The sequence below is a fragment of the Eriocheir sinensis genome, chromosome 61 (assembly GCF_024679095.1).
Source record: "Eriocheir sinensis breed Jianghai 21 chromosome 61, ASM2467909v1, whole genome shotgun sequence".
Lineage (NCBI taxonomy): Eukaryota > Metazoa > Arthropoda > Malacostraca > Decapoda > Varunidae > Eriocheir > Eriocheir sinensis.
The window spans coordinates 2,889,695-2,903,811 of record NC_066569.1 but is presented as its reverse complement, the minus strand read 5'-3'; the positions used below and the strand labels follow the sequence as shown (position 1 = coordinate 2,903,811).

Here is a 14,117-nt window from a genome sequence, read left to right as displayed (position 1 = left end):
TGCAGTATTCGATGTTTCAGAATTCTTGATCCGTTACGTATTGCTTCGCTTCCTTACGTAATAGATTCAAGTGGTTACGAATCTGCCTATACTTGAATGATCTATATAGGCAGTTGTGAGTATTGAGTTTCCTTACGTATTAGATTCAAGTGGTTACGAGTCTGTCTATACTTGAACGGTCTATATAGGCAGTTGTGAGTATTGAGTTTCCTTACGTATTAGATTCAAGTGGTTACGAGTCTGTCTATACTTGAACGGTCTATATAGGCAGTTGTGAGCATTGAGTTTCCTTACATATTAGATTCAAGTGGTTACGAGTCTGTCTATACTTGAACGGTCTATATAGGCAGTTGTGAGTATCGAGTTTCCTTACGTATTAGATTCAAGTGGTTACGAGTCTGTCTATACTTGAATGGTCTATATAGGCAGTTGAACGAAATTGTCTATACTTGAACGGTCTATATAAGCAGTTGTGAGTATTGAGTTTCCTTACGTATTAGATTCAAGTGGTTACGAGTCTGTCTATACTTGAACGGTCTATATAGGCAGTTGTGCGTAGTGAGTTATATATACTATCCTTCCCTCCCTTCCCTTCCTTCCCCTACCATATCTTAGTCCTCTCCTTTTCCTCCATTCTTATTTACCCTGTCTTGCCTTACACCTTCTCCTCCCTCTTCTTCCCCTCCTCATACTCCATACTTCATACCCAAAATTGACCTCAGTTTACCTTCATCTGTTGTGGGAGCGGTGAGCAGCGGGCTTTTTTTCTACACTTTTTGATGCCCTTGAGCCGTCTCCTTCGTTGTAAAAAATAAATAAATAAATAAAACTCGCCATCTTCTTTTCCTCTCCTCCCTTCCCTTCTTCTACTGTATCTTTCTCCTCTCTCCTCCTCTTCTTCATACTCACTCTATCATGTTATTCTCTATTCCCTTCTTCTTATTATTATTCAGTAAATCTTTCTCCTCTCCTCCTCTCTTCCTCCATTCTTATTTACCCTGTCTTGTTTTTCTGATTTTCCTCCGTCTCCTTCTCTTCTTCAAACCCACTCCATCATGTTCTCTTCTCCTCCCTTCCCTTCTTCTACTATATCTTTCTCCTCTCCTCTTCTCTTCCTCCGTTCTTATTTACCCTGTCTTGTTTTTCTGATTTTCCTCCGTCTCCTTCTCTTCTTCATACCCACTCTATCATATTCTCTTCTCCTCCCTTCCCTTCTACTATATCTTTCTCCTCTCCTCTTCTCTTCCTCCGTTCTTATTTACCCTGTCTTGTTTTCCTCCTTTTCCTCCCTCTCCTCTTCTTCATACCCACTCCATCATGTTCTCTTCTCCTCCCTTCCCTTCTTCTACTATATCTTTCTCCTCTCCTCTTCTCTTCCTCCGTTCTTATTTACCATGTTTTGATTTCTCCTCTTCCTTTTTCTCTATCTCTTTTTCTCTTTCATTTTCCTCTTTCTCTTTTTTTCCATTTTCCTTAACAAATATCAAATGGCCGGGTTATAGGTTTTCTTTTTCCTCTTCTAATTTTATCTTTTCATTCTCCTTTTACACTTTAAATCTTCCTTCCTATCCTTTTTTTTTTTTTTCCTCTTTGATTTTCCTCGTTTTCCTGTTCTAACTTTATTTTCTCATTCTCTTCCGTACTCTCAACTTTTCCCCGTCGACTTCTTTATCCTCCTTTTCCATCCATTTTCCGCTTTCCATGACAAACAAATTTCATTCCCTTTTTACGCTCTTCAACTTTTCCTTTCCATCCTCTTTTTCCTTTTCGTCCTCATTTTTTGCTCCTCTTCCGTTTTCCGTTTTCCTCAACAAACTCTGAGGGTCAGGGTAATGTAACACTCCATCTCCACTGTCAAGCAACTCATTTTTATTAGTAAGATTGTCCTTCACAAACGGGTTGTAGAAAATAGTTGGAAAATTATTAATGGTACTCTTAAGCACTACAAATAGCAGTAATCTAATAAATCATCTTTTTTTTGTGTCGTTCGTTACCTTGCAAACGCTTCCCGATAGGTTGTTGTGTTGAGACAATTTTGTGTCGGCCTTGGTCAGTGGTCTGTTTGTTTGTGTGTCCGCTCCGATGAGAACCTAAACAGTGAAGGCAAACTGTTGCAAGTGGTGGGAATGTTGCCGCCAAGTCCCTCAAAAAAATACCAGCTCAGACAGACACAAAATGCCAATACACACACACATACACACATATGCAATGCACATATACGAAGCGTGCACACACACACACACACACACACACACACACACACACACACACACACACACATACAAGCCTGCTCACACACGTACATACATTCATACACACGCACAGACAGCTGCTGGCTCTGCTCTACTCTGGTACTCCAACACTACTCCTCCCCGGCCCCCTCCCCCCTCCCCCCTCTAGACATGTGGTTAGTGTCTGCTGATTTGTGCTGAGAACCTTAGTCACTACTTCACACAGCGGCGGCGGCTACTCCCCGTACAGCATGGAGAAGACGGTCATGCGGGCGGTCTCGTCCATGTCCTCCTGGATCTTGCCGAAGACCTGGTCTGCCAGGCGGCGGTGCTTGACGTTCCTGGAGATGATGAGCTCCCCGTAGAGGTAGACGCCCATGGCCTGGTCCTCCAGCAGGAAGCGCTCCACCTGCTGCAGGTCCTCGTAGTCGCTCTTGATGATGAGCTCGCACCAGCGGTGGCGCACGTCCCCGCACTGCGCCCACATGCCGTAGTACTCGTTGATCTGCCGCAGCGTGCGCTTGTACACCTTGGGCAGCTCCAGCAGGTGCTCCAGCAGCAGCACCAGCTGGTCCGGGAACAGGAAGGGCTCCAGCTGCACCTTGGCCCGCTTGATGGTCTGGCCGGAGCGCTTCTTGGACTTGTCAAAGTGCTCCCAGAACTTGAGGTGCTGCCCCACCTGCTCAAAGAGCTCATTGGACACGTCGCCGAACATGTCGTTGATCTCGTCATTGAGGCCGGGCTGGTGCAGCCACTCCTCCAGCAGGGCGTCGCTGGTCAGGCCCTCGGCCTCCACGTGGGGGAAGGTCTTGAGGAAGTAGTCCAGCACATGGCTGGACAGCACCAGCTGCCCGTGGTGCACCGACACGTACTCCCGCAGCATGGCGTCGAACCTGTCCCGGCCCACCAGCTGGCTCAGGTACTTGAGCAGGAAGTAGCCCTTCAGGTAGTGCACCTGCAGGAAGGTCTTCTCAGGGTTGAGGCCATTCCTGACATAGTTGACCCCGTCGGGCCCCACCAGCCCCTCGCCCTGCATGGGCCGCAGCGTCTGCAGCTCCTCCGCCGAGTGCTCCACCTCCCCAGCCAGCGTGCGGTAGCGCAGGTGTGCCCGCAGCTCCGCCAGCTGTTCCAGGCTGTCCCGGGTCAGGGCGTGGCTGGAGCACAGCTTGAGGGGCAGGCTGGCACCCAGGGCCAGGCTGGCCTGCAGGGTGCACCCACACTGGGGGTCAGAGGAGGCACACCTGAAGCAGGGCTCCTGATCCTCTTCCTCTTCCTCCTCCTCCTCCTCCTCCTCTTCCTCCTTCACCTGGCTGGCACCGTTGTCCTTGGCTGCCCGGGGCCTGCTGTTGGTGTCCTCCTCCTCGTCATCGTCATCCTCCTCATCGTCCTCCACGCAGTAGTCCTCGTCATCGTCGTCCTTCTTCCGCTTCTTCTGTGTGTTGTTCTTGGGGTTGGTGTGTGTGGTGGTCGTGGTGGTGGTGGTGGCAACAGGCTTAGTGGTGGTAGTGGTGGTGGTGGTGGCGGTGGTGTCCGTGGCAGGCTTGGCAGTAGTGGTGACAGGCTTGGCAGTGGTGGTGACAGGCTTGGTGGTGGCGGCAGGCTTGGCGGTGGTGAGGGGCTTGGCGGTGGTTGTCCGTGCCCGCTGGTAGGCCAGCGCCGCCCTGGAGTAGATGGAGTCCTCCATGTAGGTGGCAAAGCCTTCACTCAGCCACTCCTCCGTCCAGTCCTGTGCGCCGATGACGATGCCAAACCAGGCGTGGCTGTGGAGGCAAAGGCATGTCAGGAAGGTGGCCAGCAGGAGGGAACAGAGGTGAGGGGGAGGGGTGGAGGTGTAGGAGGAACAGTGGTGAGGGGGAGGGGTGGAGGTGTAGGAGGAACAGAGGTGAGGGGGAGGGGTGGAGGTGTAGGAGGAACAGAGGTGAGGGGGAGGGGTGGAGGTGTAGGAGGAACAGAGGTGAGGGGGAGGGTGGAGGTGTAGGCGCATCAGAGGTGAGGGGGAGGGGTGGAGTTGTAGGAGGAACAGAGGTGAGGGGGAGGGGTGGAGGTGGGAGGAACAGAGGGGGGAGGGGTGGAGGTGTGGGAGGAACAGAGGTGAGGGGAGGGTGGAGGTGTAGGAGGAACAGAGGTGAGGGGGAGGGGTGGAGGTGAGGGAGGAACAGAGGGGCGGGGGAGGGGTGGAGGTGTAGGAGGAACAGAGGTGAGGGGGAGGGGTGGAGGTGTAGGAGGAACAGAGGTGAGGGGAGGGTGGAGGTGTGGGAGGAACAGTGGTGAGGGGAGGGGTGGAGGTGGGAGGAACAGAGGTGAGGGGGAGGTGGAGGTGTGGGAGGAACAGAGGTGAGGGGAGGGTGGAGGTGTGGGAGGAACAGTGGTGAGGGGAGGGTGGAGGTGTGGGAGGAACAGAGGTGAGGGGAGGGTGGAGGTGTGGGAGGAACAGAGGTGAGGGGAGGGTGGAGGTGTGGGGAACAGAGGTGAGGGGAGGTGGAGGTGCAGGAGGAACAGAGGTGAGGGGAGGGGTGGAGGTGTGGGAGGAACAGAGGTGAGGGGAGGTGGAGGTGTGGGAGGAACAGAGGTGAGGGGAGGTGGAGGTGAGGAGGAACAGAGGTGAGGGGAGGGGTGGGTGTGGGAGGAACAGAGGTGAGGGGAGGGGTGGAGGGGGAGGAACAGAGGTGAGGGGAGGGTGGAGGTGGAGGAACAGAGGTGAGGGGAGGGGTGGAGGTGTGGGAGGAACAGAGGTGAGGGGAGGGGTGGAGGTGGGGAGGAACAGAGGTGAGGGGAGGGGTGGAGGTGTAGGAGGAACAGAGGTGAGGGGGAGGGGTGGAGGTGAGGGAGGAACAGAGGTGAGGGGGAGGGGTGGAGGTGTAGGAGGAACAGAGGTGAGGGGGAGGGGTGGAGGTGTAGGAGGAACATAGGTGAGGGGGAGGGGTGGAGGTGCAGGAGGCCACAGGGAGAAACAAGGAGCAGAGGTGAGAGTGAGGCATGGAGGAAGAGGTGAGGGAGGGAGGGGTGGTGTTGTGTTCAGCGTGAGGCATGGAGGAAGAGGTGAGGGAGGGAGGGGTGGTGTTGTGTTCAGCGTGAGGCATGGAGGAAGAGGTGAGGGAGGGAGGGGTGGTGTTGTGTTCAGCGTGAGGCATGGAGGAAGAGGTGAGGGAGGGAGGGGTGGTGTTGTGTTCAGCATGAGGCATGGAGGAAGAGGTGAGGGAGGGAGGGGTGGTGTTGTGTTCAGCGTGAGGCATGGAGGAAGGGAGGAAGAGGTGGGTGAGGGAGGGAGGGAGGGAGGGATGGTGTTGTGTTCAGCGTGAGGCATCACAGTCAGGCGCTGGTGAGTGTCAGGCTGGGTGCATGGAAATGAAGGAAGCTTTGAGGGTCATCATTGTGTTCATGAGTGTTGATGGTTCTGGCTCACCATGGGACAATAGCAACACAAGAATGGGTCACTACCAGACAAAGGTTACTGAGTGTGGCAGCAGCAGTGACCACTACATGTCTGTGTGTGGCAGCAGCCTGTGGGGGGGGGCTCACCTGATCTCATGGGCAAGGCGAATGAATGCCGATGGGTCGTCGATGGCCACGGTGGGCGAGAGAAAGATGAGGTTGGGCGAGGCGAGGCCCAGGCTGCCAAAGCACTGTGGCAGCACCACCACCTCCAGGCGGCGGCAGGGGTAGACACCCAGCAGGCGTGTGGCGGCGGCGAGGGCGTGGGGCAGGAAGCAGCCCAGGGGCTGCACAGCTCGGGCACAGGAGGGTGGGTAGACCAGCGTGACAGGCGTCTCGTAGCGCCAGCGCTCGGGGTCCATGTGGCAGGGGTACTGGTAGTGGTGGCAACGCCCCGCTGCCTCCGCCTCGGGGTGCCGGGCCATGGGCAGCACCGTGGGCAGGGTCTCCACCTCCCAGCGGCCAATGGCCACAGCGATGGTGGCCATGGGCAGCACCATGGTGGTGTGGTAGTAGAAGCACGTGGTGGAGGACAGCACCAGCCCCTCCTCCTGGTCTGGGGCACAGCAGCACTCCTCCAAGGGGGCGTGGGTGGGGGGGTCGCCGCTGGTGCCGTCCTCGCCTGGGGGTGGGCAGCGCAGGGGCCGGGCGTCGCCAGTCATGCTGACCACCTTGTCACGGCCCACAGTGACCCAGGCCTGCCAGGTGGCCATGGCCGAGGGGGGGTCCTGGTAGGGCAGCAGCGAGCGGTTGTTGATGGCAGCCGCTGGCGTGAAGACGCAGGAGTTGCCATCCTGGTCGCTGCGCCACAGCAAGGACTTGCCCTGGGGCGTGGTCTCGTAGTCGATGCAGACCACTCGCGGGAAGCCCTCGGCCTCCTTGATGCCGGGTTTCCAGATCTTGATGCACCAGGGACTGACGGCATAGTGCAGGGGGGAGTGCCGCTGCCCACACCACAGGGCCACCGCTGAGGGGCACACGCGCTGCTGCTGGGGGTCCAGGTACTGCCGCAGGTCCACGCCCTCGCTGCTCACCTCACTCACGCCACGCACGCGGATGTCACAGCAGTCCAGCACCACTTCAAAGTCCTTGTCCTTGGCGCCCTCCCCGCCCCCCACCTGGGAGTCTGGCGGCAGCTGCACATCCTCGTCGGAGTCGGAGTCTGAGTCCAGGGGCGGGACGGGCCGCTTCTGTGCCCTGAACCCGGCCAGTCTGCTGGGGGGGATGATGGGCCGGTCATTCTCATCACACGTGCACTCCCTGGTGCAGCAGCCGCCGCGGCGCTCACAGGCGGTGGGTGGCTCAAAGAAGATGATGACCTTCCCGCGCATAACCTTGGAGTGGAAGTTTGGGTGTAGCTGCAGCAGGTAGTGTCTGGCGCGGATGTCCGCTATGTTGGACAGCAGCGGAAGGTCCTGGCTACTCATGGTGGTGGTGGTGGCTGTGACTTAAATAACTGTCATGGTGTGTGATCGATGCTGTTTGTGCATGTGTGTGTGTTAGCTGAGTTGTCACTCCAAACGGCGCTTGCTTTGTGTCATTGGCTGCTGGCTTGTGCTCAGAGCGAGTGTTTTTGTTCTTACACACGTAACGTCAGATCTAAGACTCACTTCTCAACTTTGAACTTTTGTGCACTTGCCGGCGCTTTACGCCTTGTGGCAACACGACGAGCTTGGGCTTACTAATTACAGCTTACAGAAATACTGGACTCGATCGCCTCGTCTCCTTTTCGCTAGGCGTAAATCTTTCGGCGGTGAGATTACTCTACGCTGGTCCCAGACACGGCTAACACTTTACCCTTTAATTTAAACCATAAAAAAATACTTTACGCTTCTATACACTAAAGTACGGAACAAAAAATATATATCTGTGGATGAGTGTCTTAAGGGTCAGGGCGGGGTTAAGGGTCAACGCAGGGCCCTCAGGCGGCCTCGGGGGCACCACCGGGCATGGGGGTGTCGAGGAGGGGGGGCCGCCTCCTTCAGTCCTGTTGAGAGAAACAATTGAGTATCATTAAAAAGAAAAGGCAGAGATTGTAGAAAGATTAAAGATTGGACTTTTCAAATATCTTGAGAAAAAAAGAGGATCGTAAAAGTATTTATAGGCTAAAATAACAGCTAAATGAATCATTTGACGAAGAAGTGCAATTGATTTTGATATTTCATTATATATTTGACACATTATATATATATATATATATATATATATATATATATATATATATATATATATATATATATATATATATATATATATATATATATATATATATATATATATATATATATATATATATATATATATATATATATAATATATATATATATATATATATATATATATATATATATATATATATATATATATATATATATATATATATATATATATATATACCCCGTGGTGGCGTGGTGAGCATCACCCTCACTCAACACACCAAACAACCACAGTGACAGTTAAGGCACGCCGCCCCCCGCGCCCCCCTCTCCGGGCCCGGCCCCGCCCCGCCCCGCCCCGCGCACGCTGCCCCGCACCCGCCACCCCCTGCCCCGGGACACAGGTGGACACAGTGCCCCGGGGTGCCCCAGGCGGCGGGGGAGGACTGCCGCGGCCCCGGGGAGGAAAGCCGTTGAAGGCAAGCCATGGAGGGGAGGGAAGCGGCGCGGCGGGGCGTGAATGCCTCCTCGGCGCCTCTTTTCTCCCTTGACCTTCCCTTCCCCATGACCTGACCCCGCCCCCCGCACCCCCGGCACCCCCGCCCCCCGCCGCCGCGCCCCCGGGTCACACTCACCGGCGCGTCGCCTCACTCGGGGCTGTTAACAAAGACGTCCACCAACATTTTAAGCGGCGGAAAATCGATCAAAACATTGCGGTCTTCGGCAACTGTTCCCGGCATCACCCCAGCCCGTGTTGCTTTGGCTTAATATTTACCCTTTACAGCCCTTTAGCCTCAATGTTTTGCTATTTTTCCGCAATCAAAAGGTCCGCTGATTATTTTTTATTCATTCAGTAGTCGGGAGTCTTAATAATGAACGTTTTAATCAAGTGAAAATCGATCAAAACATTGCGGTGTCTGGCATCTCATCTCCGGCGGCACCCGAGCTCCCGAAATGGTTTGGCTTAATATTTCCTCTTTTTAGCCTTTATGCATTAATATTATACTCTTTTTCCCTTTTAAAAATGTTTTCTGGTCAGTTTTTATCCATTCAAACACTCCCAGCATCCCCAGTAAGCCTAATTATTTCTGCGTGTGAAATCTCAGAATCTTTCATGACGCCTCCTACTCTTTCAAAACCCGTGATGCTACAACGTTTTTATTTATCAGTGAATTATTTGGGCGGAAACGTTGATGTGGCTGCAGTATTAACGTTTTTGGCTCTTATGTTTGCCCAAGCTCTGACGCGCCACGGGATACCTAGCCGCCGACATGGTTTGATAAAATGACAACCTCTGGGGCGTTATATGACCAAACTTCTACCATTTTCTATATTGTAAGACTCAATTAACTATTTTCTCCTTAATTTAAACTCATCCCATATCCAGAGGCCTTCAAAATGTCTACTCGGTGAATTTTAGAACCGTTGATAATGCTCACCAGGCCCCCTCAAAGCTGATATCAATGGGGTATTATGTTGATTATCACCTTTGTATAGATAGAAAGTGATATAAAAAGACTATAATGGCGTAGATAACGTCATACATTAAGCGGTCTTATATTTCCTCTGTCCGGGCGCACCTTCGCGGCTCGCCCACCAAGCCGCCGAAATTTATTAACTCCTCATAAATTCAACTTATCTTCTTAAATACACTCAACTAACTCTTCAAATACATGTAAACCTTATTATTATCACCAAAAAGGGCTTATTTATCAATCGGGGCGGTGTGTGAGCCTTAGTTATTGATAAAGTAATGATTTGCAAGCTCTTGAAAATTGATTGTCACAAGAGGAGGTTCATGCAGACGATATTCCTGGCGCCTTCTTTGTCTTGTGGGAAATTTTTTTATGATTTTCCCGGAGTTTTGTTACATTTTATTATCTTTCACGGCGGTATAGGATTAGAAACTTGAGATGGTATTGGTATCGTCATATGAAATTAAAACCAGTGTTGAGTTATTTTTTTCTCTCTCCTCTTAATCTCCTTTCTCTCCCTCTAGCTCCTTCTTTTCTTCATCTTTTTCTCTTCTTCTCTCTCCTTTCTTCTCTTCCTTTTTTCTTCTTTCCTCTAATTAATCTTAATTGTTTCTTTTTTTCTTCTTCATCCTTTAATTCTTCCTTCTTCTTTTCATTCTCATTTTCTTCTACTTCTCTCCTTAGTTCTTGTTTCTTTCTTCTTTCTTTCTTTTTGTCTTTCTTTTCTTCTTTAATTCGTTCTTCCTTGTAATAAATTTCCTCTCCATTATTACTCTTAATTCCACGTATAGCTTCTCCTGTTTCTCCAAAATGGCCCCAAAACCCCAATCATTCTCCACAATCACAAGGTTATTCCATTTATAGACTTTTATCAGCCATTTCCTCTCCCCCTTCAGTCTCTCTCTCGCCCTCGCCTTCCCCATCTTCCTTCCTCTTCGATCTGCTTCTAATTCATTCTCCGCCCTTTCTCTAACCTCTAAACGACTCTTGAAGACACATTTATCTTTATCTGTATACACTATTTATTTGGATTACCGAATTGCATGTACTTTCTTCTGTATTTCCATATCTCTTCCTCCCCCTTCCTCTTATAAGATATAGTTTGCCTTTTCTCATACCCTTTCTATAGCCTATACTACCCCCGAAAAGGACGTTTCAATAGACTAATTCCTCTCTATTTTTATTTATATGCTTTAGATAACTCTTTCTACTATCGCCTCCTCTTCGTATATATCTACATATGTCTCTTCTTTTGCCCTTCCTTTACCCCGAAAAGTACGTTATAAAGACTAATTCCTCATTATTTTTATTTTTATTCTTTAGATAACTCAATTACTTCATTATTTTTTTCGTTTTGTGACTTCTCCGCCTCTTCGATCTCTAGCTTCCTCTCGATATCTTCTCATGCCTTTCTTATACCCGTAAAACACTCATTCCTCAGTGTCTTTACATGTATTCCTTAGATAATTCGATTTAATCATTTATTTGGCCATTTTTGTCTCTGGATAGGCGTCAGTGGGCACCCCCCGAAGGCCATTAACCTCCTATCCGGCCTCCTCTTCCTCTTGTATTCCTCCGCGCCGGGCTAACCTCCGCCCCACACCACATGCTGGATGAGGGAAGAATCAATACAAGGTTATCTCATGTTATTTTCACGGGGGTGGCGTCGGATGAAAAAAAAATCTGACTTCTACTTCGACTGCGCCTCGGTGGAGTGGTACGTGGCTAAAGCGTGCCAGCTACGAATCCGCGGGCCCGGGTTCGAATCCAGAGTAGTCGGCGTGCAGCCCACCCTGGGGAAACCTGGGGAAGGTAAACTGTGATAACCTGGATGTCGCACCTGCCCTGTGTCCCGGAGTGATGGCTTCTTCCCAGCACAGTCTCTTGGGCGTTGGTTCCCAACCTTTTTTGTCCCGTTCCCCCTTTTCCAGTCACTTTTTCAACTGTGGACCCTGAGCTACAACGAAATCGGTTAAGCCAATAAAATTAATAGAAGATTTTTCTGCAAAAAATTAATACATTAATGAATACATTCATGTAAAATGCCTTGCATTGCTATCTTGATTAAGCCGTAGGTCTATTATATGGAAGGTTAATGTTGTTACTTGATAGAGTTGTAGGTATTGTACGCAAAATCTATCCTCATTATAATATTTGCCCTATTTTATTAAACATTCAGTTTTTTTAGGGACTGCGCGCATGTGTAGAGTAGTATGAATTTCATTCCGAGCCTCGATCATGTCTCCTCATTCCAGTTTAATAAATTAAAAAAATAATTAGAATCTCAATGGAGCCCTTGTTGGGAGCCACTGGCCTAGGGCCAATGCGACGGAGATGAGCACCGAGGCACAGATAGCGTATGACCCCAACTTTACCTTTTACCTCGACTCCTAATACGTCTTCGACCGTGATTGCTTTTCCCCCCATCCCTGTTTCTCCGTCTTATGTTGCTTTCAATATTTTTTTTGTGATGTTTCTACTTGTAAGAAAATAACAACAAAAAAAATGCCTGGTTATGTGAAGGAATTTGAACGAGTGCCCTGCAACTCCTGTGGGACTCTATAGCTGCAAGGATCGTTGGTATTCTCAGACGCGTTTGCCTCCCACAACAACCGTCTCCAAAGTCACGATGGAGACGAGTCGGATTCTCATGAGTGTTTTTCACGTCCATGGTGCAGAAGCCTTGTCAAACTATCACTATAGGCTCTCGAAGAAGTTGCTGGGCTTTTCATGGACTATTTTGAGATCCTGTTGATAGTTTTACACGACCTTTTCACCCTGTACTTTAAAATCACCCATGAAAACCCGGTTAATCTTCCCTGTGGCCTCAGAATATAGTAATGGGAGCCCGAGACGTTAAAGAATAGGACATAATCATATAAAACTACCCATGGAAATACCCCACAACAACCTCTATATATACGAAAGCCTTATCAAATGTACGTGTGTGAGTGTGTTTAAGAATATTACAAGCCAACAGCATGGAATATCGCGTTAGGGGTGTGTTAAGAAGTCCATAGGAGGGGTATAGTAGGGCTTAAAGCTGATCTTGCATGGGGAGGATGCTGCAGAGAGAGGAGAGGAGAGGAGAGAGAGAGAGAGAGGGAGATGATGATGCTTGTGATGCTGCAGATGCTACGTAACGATTTTGGTCTCCCTGTTTCCCGCCTCCTTCGCTAAAGATTGCGTTATTTTCTTCTGTTTTTACTATTGTACTTTAATTGTTTTGTTTATTTTCATGTTAATAGTGTGTGTGGTAACTTGTCTGCCTGTCCATTTTTCTCTCTGTCTGTGTTTTGTTTGTTTGTTTGTGGATATGTATGGTTAAAGTTATAAGTTCGAGAGGTGTACGCTATAGTAAGGTGCGCCCGGCTTCCGTGCTCGATCTCCGTCACGGTAACTCTTAGAAGCGCTGTTGTTACACTTATTGTAATTGTTTATAGATTTGTTTGTGTGTGTTGTGATGGATTGTTGTTTTATATTGCTTTTGTTGTTGTTGTTGTTGTTGTTGTTGTTGTTGTTGATGACGTATTTCGCCTTTTTTTTCCCTCCTTCCTCCTCCTCCTCCTCCTCCTCTTCAATCCCTCTTTTCCTCCTATAAATATCTCTCTTCTCTAACATATCATCCGCATTCCACTATAGTTAAAAAGACTGAACATTCCACAAAATTCACCCCACACACGTTTTTATCATTATTATATATCAAGGAGGAAAATAAAAGTAGGCTATATCACGACTTTCAATGTAAATAACGAATAACCTCAACACACACACACACACACACACACGTACAGTACTACCTATATATTCTTCTTGCTCCCTTTGGTTACATGTTCCCTAAGACCGTATAATTCACTGCCATGATATTATAGGTTACCGTGAAATAACAGCCTGCCCCCCCCCCTCCCCCCCCTTCCCCCTCCCCCCACCCTCCCGGCCCTTACCCCTCCAATGCTGACATGACTAAGGCAGAGTTGAGGTCACGACATAGCACACAGACACACAGACACACACACAGAGAAAGCTATACAGTCAGTCAGTCAGTCAGTCAGCCAGCCATAGTCACAGCGATATTATATTTTCATTATTATTATTATTATTATTATTATTATTATTATTATTATTATTATTATTATTATTATTATTATTATTATTATGCGGATCGAGGTCCTTTATTGTCACTTCTATCTCATATTTCATGTATAGAAAATAATAATGATAACAGTAGTAGTGGTGGTAGTAGTAGTATAATAGTAGTAGTTGTAGTAGTAGTAGTAGTAGTAATAGTAGTAGTAGTAGTAGTTGTAGTAGTAGTAGAACGAGAAAAAATATTATATCAAACTGTCTCTGTCTATCTGTCTGTCTGCCTATCTATATCTATCTTCCTCTATGTGTCTATAATTCTGTACCAATCTATCTGTCTGTCTGTCTATCTATTTATCTGTCTATCTATCTATCTATCTATCTATCCACACACACACACACACACACACACACACACATGATATCAGTTAGTAAGGCATTCCAGTCCTCAGCAAAACTTCACTACACAGCTACCTCGGTTTGATGAATAACAGATGAGATAGATGATGATGAGGATGAGGATATGATGGTGGTGCTGGAGGGGGTAGAATAAGACACGAATATGGCTTTGAAATAAGACATACATTGGACATAAGACACATAGGACATTAGAATATAAGACACGTATAGGCTATAGGAAAGACGTAGGATGTGTGTATAGGATATTCCTCAGGCCGTATCCATTTATAGATTCTTATATGACTCAGCGTTACGATATATGACCTTTCCACATCGCATTT

The 14,117-nt window shown here is 48.7% G+C and overlaps 1 protein-coding gene and 1 long non-coding RNA gene across 2 annotated transcripts; one reads left to right on the top strand and one right to left on the bottom strand.

Annotated features, from left to right (window-relative positions):
- Positions 1-1,847: 1,847 nt before the first annotated feature.
- LOC126986130 (aminopeptidase O-like) lies at positions 1,848-8,588 on the bottom strand. Its single transcript, XM_050841970.1, has 3 exons — positions 8,455-8,588; positions 5,751-7,650; positions 1,848-3,991 (listed from the first exon to the last, which is right to left on the bottom strand). The coding sequence occupies exons 2-3, from the start codon at positions 7,088-7,090 to the stop codon at positions 2,467-2,469; spliced, it is 2,865 nt and encodes a 954-aa protein (XP_050697927.1). The 5' UTR covers positions 7,091-7,650; positions 8,455-8,588; the 3' UTR covers positions 1,848-2,466.
- On the top strand, positions 4,086-5,744 carry LOC126986131 (uncharacterized). The gene is made up of 3 exons (XR_007739301.1): positions 4,086-4,197; positions 4,333-4,464; positions 5,069-5,744. It is a non-coding gene; the product is annotated as an uncharacterized LOC126986131 (long non-coding RNA).
- Positions 8,589-14,117: the final 5,529 nt, after the last annotated feature.

What these genes read in the sequence shown, in the direction of transcription:
- LOC126986130 (XM_050841970.1), bottom strand. Translation starts at nt 7,090, where the DNA reads ATGAGTAGCCAGGACCTTCCGCTGCTGTCCAACATAGCGGACATCCGC. An exon ending in CGCCTTGCCCATGAGATCAG is followed by an intron (nt 3,992 to 5,750) that starts GTGAGCCCCCCC and finishes TTGCCTCCACAG; the next exon opens with CCACGCCTGGTTTGGCATCG.